The sequence below is a fragment of the Trachymyrmex septentrionalis genome, unplaced genomic scaffold (genome assembly GCF_001594115.1).
Source record: "Trachymyrmex septentrionalis isolate Tsep2-gDNA-1 unplaced genomic scaffold, Tsep1.0 scaffold171, whole genome shotgun sequence".
NCBI lineage: Eukaryota > Metazoa > Arthropoda > Insecta > Hymenoptera > Formicidae > Trachymyrmex > Trachymyrmex septentrionalis.
Genome location: NW_017304876.1, coordinates 291,835 through 300,821, shown reverse-complemented (window position 1 = coordinate 300,821; position 8,987 = coordinate 291,835). Strand labels below are relative to the sequence as shown.

Genomic DNA, 8,987 nt, shown 5'->3' with positions numbered 1-8,987 from the left:
TACATTACAAAGAGTGTCCCGAATTTCTCGTACAAAATTTGATAGTATACTTTATGAGCTGGAATAATAGAAAAGATATAACATAGGTTTTTAAATAAATTTAAATGCTTTATTAAAAGTTATTATAAAAGTATGTAAAAAAATATAAAATATAAAAAAAAACAATTTATCAAGTCTGCATTTCAAATCACAATCTGCTCATGTTAATATAAGTCGTCAATGTAATTTTGAATTTACCTTCTTTTTTTGCAAGAATAGATAAAACCCTTCTGGAAATTTCCTCGCTAAAAGAGATAATAAATTCAAAATCACATCAATGTAAAACTTATATTGATATAGGCAGACACCGCAGATGGCAATTTGAAATATAAATAAAATTATTTTTTTTCTGTATACATTTTATATGTTTTTAATAACTTTTTATAATAATAAAAAAAATATTAATAAAACATACCTCTGTTTTATTAATATTTTTTTTTATTATTTTAGTTCATAGAATATACTATCAAACAAATAATTTTGAGACACCCTGTATATCTACTATACGCATGCCGGTCGCGTACAATTATCTCCAATTTGTAAAGAAGTCTCGAGAGACATCTCGGAGCAAGGCTCGTCCAACAGGGATCAAGCGGAGGAATTTGATTTCAAGATTTCTTATCGAAAAAGTCTTGCATTGGAACAACTGTTTTATTGAAACACCTTACAAGAGGAAAATTTTTTTACAAGAAAAAAATATCAAACCCAATTGTGGGTCGTCGTCTCAGCCGGTCCTGTAGCGAGATTCTCTAACGTCTTATCGACGATTGTCGCTATTGTTAATCACCGATCAACAGCCAATGGCAAGGACAATCCTGGAAAAAAGACCCTCATTGATTGCCCCCAGCGATAGCGACAATCGTCTATAAGACGTTAGAAAATCCCGCTACTGCTTTCGGATTGAACGCGACCTCGCTCTTCCTAACCTCCTAATTTCTCCGGGACGGTCAGTATGACCTGTCCATCGGGCGAGGCGAGGGACTCGTCTTACCGTGAGGACGCGGATGCGACGTTTCCGGCGAGGGACCTTGTTGACTTCGTCGAGCGTTATCGCCTGTTATCGCGATCTGCGTGCGAACGCGATGGCCCGATAACGTATCCCGATAACGAGCACGATATTCGTTGCGGGAGCAGAAAGTTCGCGCGGAGACACGGCGAAATCTGACGTCGGACATGTGCGCTTGCGCGACAGTGCTAATTTTTTTTTTTCAAACGTGTTTCGCGCTCGAAACATATGCGAGGAGGAAAAAAAAAAGAAGTAGAACCGCCGGCGAAGTCAAACTGCGCCGTAATGCGTGCGATTCGGTGACTGAAGGAAAATCACGGCGACACGGACGTTATAAACGAGGCACGCGGCTTCCGCGTAAACGCGCGTCTCTCTTGCGCGCGCGCGAGAGATACGTTTTGTTTACATTTCTCCGACGACCATGCCGACGACGATGTTTAAGCGGAGTTAACGCTGACTGCGCCGCGATAATGGAAGATTTGTTACGTGGCGCTTCAGATTTAGGGCAGAAGCACAGATTTTTGCGTAAGTCATCAAAAAGTCAATCAATCTTTCATTCCATGGAAAGAAGAGAGGACTTTGATTCATTTTCTTTGGTTTATTTTCTTATGCATTATACATTATACTTGTTGTGTATATACGTGCACTTTTAAAGTCGTACACAAATCGATATAAAGATGTACGTTTGATAAAAATATAGAAACGTATGAAATCGCGAAATATTGAATACATTTTATTGTGCCATTTGATAAAATAACTGGGCACTTTATCAATTGAGATATCTCACTTTTATATTTAGATTAGAATAGTGTACAACAGCTTTAATGTGCACTAAGTGCGTACTGAGATTCGTACGTAGAGTTCAATGAAAAACGCTACAAGCCCTTCCGCCCTTAACATTCATCATGTAATTTATTTAAATCATGTAAAATCAATTTTGAAACACTAATTTCGCAAACACTATATGTTTGCTTTCCAGCCTAGCGGCACAGTGTAACGCAGTGATTATTTCATTTTTGTTTGATATTAGCTATCAAGAATGTAATGATTCATTAGGTCTGTTTTCTGTGGATAAACTAGTATACAATTTTGGAAAGTAAAATGAATTGTATGTTTGATACTTGGCGAAAGCAAAAAAGATAATTCTAGTGCAGTCTAATGCAGTGAATAAAAAACAGATCTATGGTGTTACATTATGTCATCTGTGAATGCGTTCACGCATTGACACGCATGATGTGTCATTTTATCCCTTTTTAATATTCGAATATTACAATAAGAATAAAATGATACATGACGCGTGATTCTGTGTCTCTTGTTGGAAAGCATTTTTTATATTACACATTAAATATATACGTTTTCGAAATATGCTATTATTATCCTCAATTAACCTTTAGAGGATGGGGGGGTCTCTCTCTATTTTTAAAAATCTTACAGTTTCCTTAAATATAAAATTCGTATAATTCATTATTTAATTGTATTTCTCGTCTCAAAATTTAATATTATTTCAGTTCCAATATGACTTTCCCGTCCTGTAAAAGTTAACGAACGCTACTCCGATTTCTCATTACGATGCCGAGAGAATCGCTCTCCGTTTCAAGCAGAGACATTTGCGCGACGATTCGAAATTAATTACTCATCGTTTTACAATTCACTCACTGCAATACACACTCTGTGTCCCATCATTCCAAGCGAGTAGACACGTCAAAATATGTTTTCGACTCACGTTCTCCTTTATTGCGCTCGTTTTTTCACAACCGGTCGGGATCCTCATGTGCGCAGTAGTTGATCGCGTAAAAAGAAAGAATCGCGTACACGGTGAAACAGGTGATTGATTAATACCGGCTACATACGAATAGACCCGCGTGACGGGGCGAGGAGAGAGGGGGGGGGAGAGACGCGCGCATGCGTCGCTCGTACGACGCGCAGGCTGCTCGAGAATGACGCCGGAGAGACCAGATTTAAAAAACCTGCAGCGCCTCTCCCAAGGGAGAATTAAAAGAAAGATCTATTCTTTTCAGCATTTCTTGCACGGTTCATCTTTTCTCTTTTACTGTCCAATGTGAAAGAAAAAAAGTGAGAAGAAAAAGGAAAGACGAATCATGCAAGAAGTTCAGCTAAAGAAAAGAAGTTCAGGCCTAAACTTGAGATAAACGATGGCAAAATTGACGTACCGTCACACGTATATAGCATATTATATTCGTGTTTACGCGCTCGATTATCGCGAATCGTGCCTGGTTGTAGAATGATCGTTGACGGATTCGTCATCGACGACGACTTCATTTCGTCCACATTTTTCCAAGAAGCTGTTGGTCGTGCAATCATCGTAGTTAATTTCCGATATAGTAATCGATAACGAATACACACGTAACGAATTGTAAATAGAAGTATTTAATTATTTATACCGAGAGAAGTATTTAATTATTTATAACGAGAGACAGAGTGGAGATTTTTCCGCAAGATTTCTCAGGAATAGATTTTTTCCAGAAATCAAGACAAAAACAAGAAAATCGTTAACAGAACGGCATGAAACAGAACGTGAAATGAATTCCGATTGGAAAAAATGTGATAACACTTGAATAAGGTAACACAATTATGGATTGTATTCTTTATTTAATTTGGAATTTAACTTGGCACTAATTATTGACATCAAATCTTTTGTACGAATGATACATATCGTTAGAGTTAAGTAGATAACGAAGATAGTACCGCTTGGGTTTTACTTTTTATTTTAATTTGATAGAATTTAACTTGATTAGTTAAGACTGTAGCATCTGGGGTTTAATTTTTCAATTTGGTGTATTAATTTTTTCAAGGAGTAATAATTTTTGACAGAGAATTAGAAGCGTGAGATGGCAGATAGCTCACTGGTATCATATCAGAGGTCCCGGGTTCGATCCCAGTAGGAATCAAAACATTTTACGCTCGTGCCTCTTCTCGGAAAAGCCAGCAATCTCCCAAGAGTATCCTTGCCCATAGAAACACTTTTCAAAAAATCCGCCGTTTGGAACCGGCATTGAAATTATAGGTCCCATATGGTCGTGGCAATTGAATAATCAGCGCACCACAACCATATGAAAGAGGTGTAACACAGATCAGAGACCTAAGAAGAAGAAGAAGAGGAAGAAGACAGAATTAAAGCTGCCATTACTTGGGTTAGACTAAGAAGAATCAAAACTGTTATCAATTAGGTTGGACACTTAGATTTTATTCGAGAAGCACGTATATTCTTAGCGCCTTTTTTTACCTTTTTTTAAGAAGATATTGATTAATATAATAATTAACACCGAAGAATGAAATCTGTTCATATGACTTATGTAAGAATGACATCTGTAGGCAAGTCATTCTTCATTTTATGACGCCTTTCTTTAAAGTTATGCGCAGAGGGTGCGTTGAGAAATGTACACGTTCAGTGTCGCTTCTCGATTTTACGATCACGGACTCCGAATCCGTGGGAATCGGTCCGCGACTTGACCGTTAGAAAATATCTTGACGTTAGGGACGTCCCTCTAATAGGTATATTTATTATTCCTTTATTATTTCTTTTTACACCACTCCGTGGCGTTTGAGGAGATTTCGGCATTTTTATAGTGCACATTTTCTTTTATTTTTCTTTGAATGACAGTTATGAGGATAGAAAAGCAGATACTAGATTTTTTATTTAAAAGGGGAGATTTTATTACTATTTAAGTCTTTTCTCGTGGATTTTAGTTTGGTTATCATAACGGGTCATTGGAAAAGTTTAACAAACTTCAATTCTCCACGAAAAAGAAAATCGTGGGAGTTTTCTGGACGTAACAGTATCAAACGGGAAAAAATAATTTGAACTTTGAAAATTGAATCAAAATCTTATTTCATTTAGTTGTGTCATATTTGAAATTGTGTATCACACCCTAATAAAAATTTAGAGAATAATTGAACAATTCCGATCGGAATTCATTCTGAATAGTTTCATAAATACGTGCCAACTTGAAATCACAGGAAGAGTCACCTTTGTACCGTGTCACGAATGGAAGATCCCTTTTGCGTCACACTAGCATGAATCACCACGGTTATTCTCTTTGATTGTTTAACGAGTTTTACGAGTTAGAACGTCGCCTCGACTCTACGTATACGTCCATACAGCTTTTTCTTTCACTGGTGAAACGAATCTATCGCAAAATTATTTATGACTCCGCTCGGACAGACGAGAAAATTTTTTGACTGTTTTGAAATCCGCGTACTATCATTTCGATGCAACAAAACAAACCGCGGTTTCCACCAATTACAGCTTGAATATGTATTGAATATCTATGCACAGCTGTGTTTGTATTATTCTAAATTCTTGATCATTACGTGTTTCTTTGTAACGTGTTTATTTGTAAATATTTTTCTATCCTGTTTATAATTATTTTTAAAATCCTTAATAGTATCATCACACGCACATTTACACTTCTGATTTTATTAATCATTTGTAAATTTTTTACTATATTCGCATCAATTTGCAATGCTTTAATTGTAAATTTAGTTTGTTGATTTCATTTTTTGTTTGTTTATATATCGTTGTTTATTTTAAAACGCGTTAATAGAAAAATGATACAACTAAAAAATTAGCATTTTTAGAATAATAAAGGAAAATCGATTCTAAAGACTAAAATATTTTTGTGGGAAAACGATATTTTTTTTTTGCTCATTTAATTATTTATATGAAACAGTGTCTGTCTCACAGTTCTGATAAGAGATCAGGATAAAGTTTATGCTATAACAGGGTCACAGTTTATAAAATCTCTTAACAGTCAAATTTAAAAAACTCATATGACATAATTTTGAAGAATTATAATTAAATATGTTATAATTGGAAATACAATATGAAAAGAAACATCACTATTCTAACTGAAACTGATGTTATTAGTGCATTTTTTGAATGTTCTACCAAAAAATTGTTAATTTTGAGAGGTGCCATTTGTCTATCAATAAAGAGACATGTTCCGTTTATACGAAAATATTCTCGAAAACATTTTTTTTTCATCCGTCAATTTCGACGAGCTCTGAATGATATCTTGTAATATAGATCGAAATAGAAGGTACGTAATTTTTAATAAATCAATCATACTTGTGGAAACAGGATAAACTGAAATATTCTAATTGAATCATCACTATTCTAATTGAAACGTTATCAGTTCAGAATTTATAAAGTGTCTACTGAAAAGTTGCTCATTTTTCTGTCAATGCGGTGATATGTTTCTTTTATACGAAAAATATTCTCGGAAACATTAATTTCGACCAGCTCTGAATAATATCTCTAATAAGTAAATATCAAAATAGAAGATAGATATCTAATTTGTAATAAATCAATCACATTTGTGGAAACAGGATAAACTAGCAGAATAAAACTGATTTCTCAGAAGAGGAATATATGCATCTACGTGTTATAAAGTGGCAATAGTATTCTTATTCAAGCGATTTTTCTGCTAATCGTGTTGAGATCGTCTCTGACGTGTCCGCGCGTGACGTTCATTCATTCAAATTATCGTCCGAACGCGTTGTAAAGACGTAAATGTGATGCGCGAATATTAATTGATATATATTAAACGTGTGTCAAGCTTTTAGCCGTCATATATTCTGATGATTCGGCAAATAAGTCGCTGCTTTAAACAATTCGTTGTCACGACAAACCGCTAAGTTACAAAAATAAAAGCTGTATGACAACATTAAAATCTGACTGTTGAGAGATTTTATAAACTCGACACAATAATTATGGTTATCTTTAGTTTTATATTTAAAACATATGCAATATTAAATTATAAACTTTATAATATTTTTATGAATTTATTAGATTATTTTGCAAGTCAACAGAAAGATCAGAATTTTTATTTTTTCTATTCAAACTTATTATTTTCTATTACTATTTTTTCTTTTCATTTATGATCTTATTTACGAGGGTAATTTATGTTCGTATTTGCGCAATTTATTGGCTCGCCGATGAAAAATTAGCTCCCATTGAGTTCAATTAGGACTTAAATATAATTTCATAGTCGATCTCTCCTCTACACGTATAATACGGTATAATATATTTCATTAACCTTTTGAGAATCGGAATTTTCTAACAAAATAACTTATAGATTATCAAGATTTTGCTTTTTGAAGGGATCGTTGAATTTGATTCCGACGAATTCTAAAATTTACATTTTTAAAACTAATCTGATTATCGTGAAATTCGATTTTAGGAGATTTTTAGTATCTCTGCTTTTGAATATAGTTTAAAAGAAATATGGAATTTATAATAAATATAGCTCAAATAATGTAATAAGTATAAATCTTTTTTCAAAAAGGATAATAACTTCCATGGAAAAAAAAGAAGATAATATCAGATAATATCTTATAATCAGAATTGAGAAAATTAATTTGATAATTAATACTAATTATTTATGTAACACTGATGAGCATTAAATAAAATAAAACTGAAAACTTGATTCTGTATTCTATATCTTTTATGAATAGAAACTTTCTAAGACCAAGTTTTTGATAATTAATACATTTTTTTTAAATTCTGTCTACCATATTAGATCTACTATTTAAAATTGTTTATTTTCAACTTCAGATTTAAATAAACTATTACCAAATTATTTCGTAGACCAAGTTTCATAAAAATTGAATGAGTAAGTTATAAAATAAAAGAAAGTGTGTGCGACGTGGCTTCAAATGGGTTCGATTCACAAAGGGCGAAAAAAGAATAAACAGAAAGAAGAGGTTGACAGAAAAATTTCCATAATTTTGAAAAAAAAATCTTCGAAAATAAAGAAATTTATGTCCACTTCGTTACACAAAATCGTTATATAAATAAGCGAACAAACAACTGTCCGGAGAATTATTTTATATTTTCCAACAGCACGGTCTCGTATGGTCGCTAATAGGCGCGTTGCAAAGCAACGGTCAGTTTTTAGAACTGCAATTGCAGTTCCCGCCGGCGAGAGCGGCTCTCGTAACGCGCATTTGCATCCCTGTAGGGTCGCCGTCATCGTCGTCGTTGCTGCTACGTATGTATTCCAGATTTGAAGAGAGGACAATGGGAAATCGATACGGGTCGGATATACGTATGTGGTACGTATCACTCTCTCGTACATGTATGTCCCATTCTGTTGTTTGTTCATGCAGTCAGTGCGTGACTGAACGACGCGGGTGCGACGTGCGTTCCGTTCAGTTTCAAAGAATTGCATTCGCCGTTCGGTGATCGGCGGACTGCGGAGGTCAGGCGCGCGCGCAAATATATTGCGAAACCCGGAAAATAGCGATCTCATGATCTCTTGACTGAACGGGGAACCGACGACCTGCCAATCTCGTACTTGTATCAGTGGCGCATGGCGCATCGATTAACTCTGCGATTGACGTTAGCTTCTCCCGATAGCGCGCCGTTGAATTATCGTCTCGGGATTAATTCCCCCTTTCCCTCCCTCCCCCCCTCTCTCTCTCTCTCTCTGGTCCGACGAAACGTGCCGCGGATTTATCCCTTTTTTTTCTTTCTTTTTTTTATTTCAAACGCCGTATAACGAGAGAATCAGGGATAGCAGAGTGGCTGGGTTCAAATTTAATGGGACGTAACGTCGAGCATTCCGACGCGGGAACGCCAACCGGTTGAAAATGTACGCCTCTCGGTAATTAATGGGACTTAATTTTTCATCGGCAAATCGGTAAATCGCGCAAATACACCGGAAGAAGAATTATCAGCGTAAATAAAATTATCGCGCGTGGACAGAAAATAAAGAACAATCTCTACTACCTTTTCCCACACTTTTCCCGCAATCCCCTGATGTTATGATTAAAATATCTATCCACTAATCAGGAAAATGTTCGACTGATGAAATATAACGCACGTTTATGCAGAAATCATATTTTTAATATTTATCACGTATACGGTATATCATCATCGGACAATGGCATCCGATATAAATAATAATAAACTCCTTGT

The 8,987-nt window shown here is 35.1% G+C and overlaps 1 protein-coding gene across 5 annotated transcripts in view; it reads right to left on the bottom strand.

The window, feature by feature from the left end:
• The window catches only part of LOC108746466 (insulin-like growth factor-binding protein complex acid labile subunit), an 11,627-nt gene extending 8,764 nt beyond the window's left edge, over window positions 1–2,863 (bottom strand). For 2 of the 5 annotated variants that reach the window (XM_018483261.1, XM_018483265.1), the window contains exon 1: window positions 1,031–1,333. Coding sequence is in view for 1 of the 5 variants with exons in the window: in XM_018483260.1 (XP_018338762.1) it covers window positions 2,769–2,816 (48 nt within the window). In the remaining 4 variants the exon portion in view is untranslated. Of the gene's footprint in view, window positions 1–1,030; window positions 1,334–2,701 lie in introns of those variants that run through there. The other 3 variants (XM_018483260.1, XM_018483262.1, XM_018483264.1) reach the window with 3 other exon arrangements.
• Between the last annotated feature and the right edge of the window lie 6,124 nt (window positions 2,864–8,987).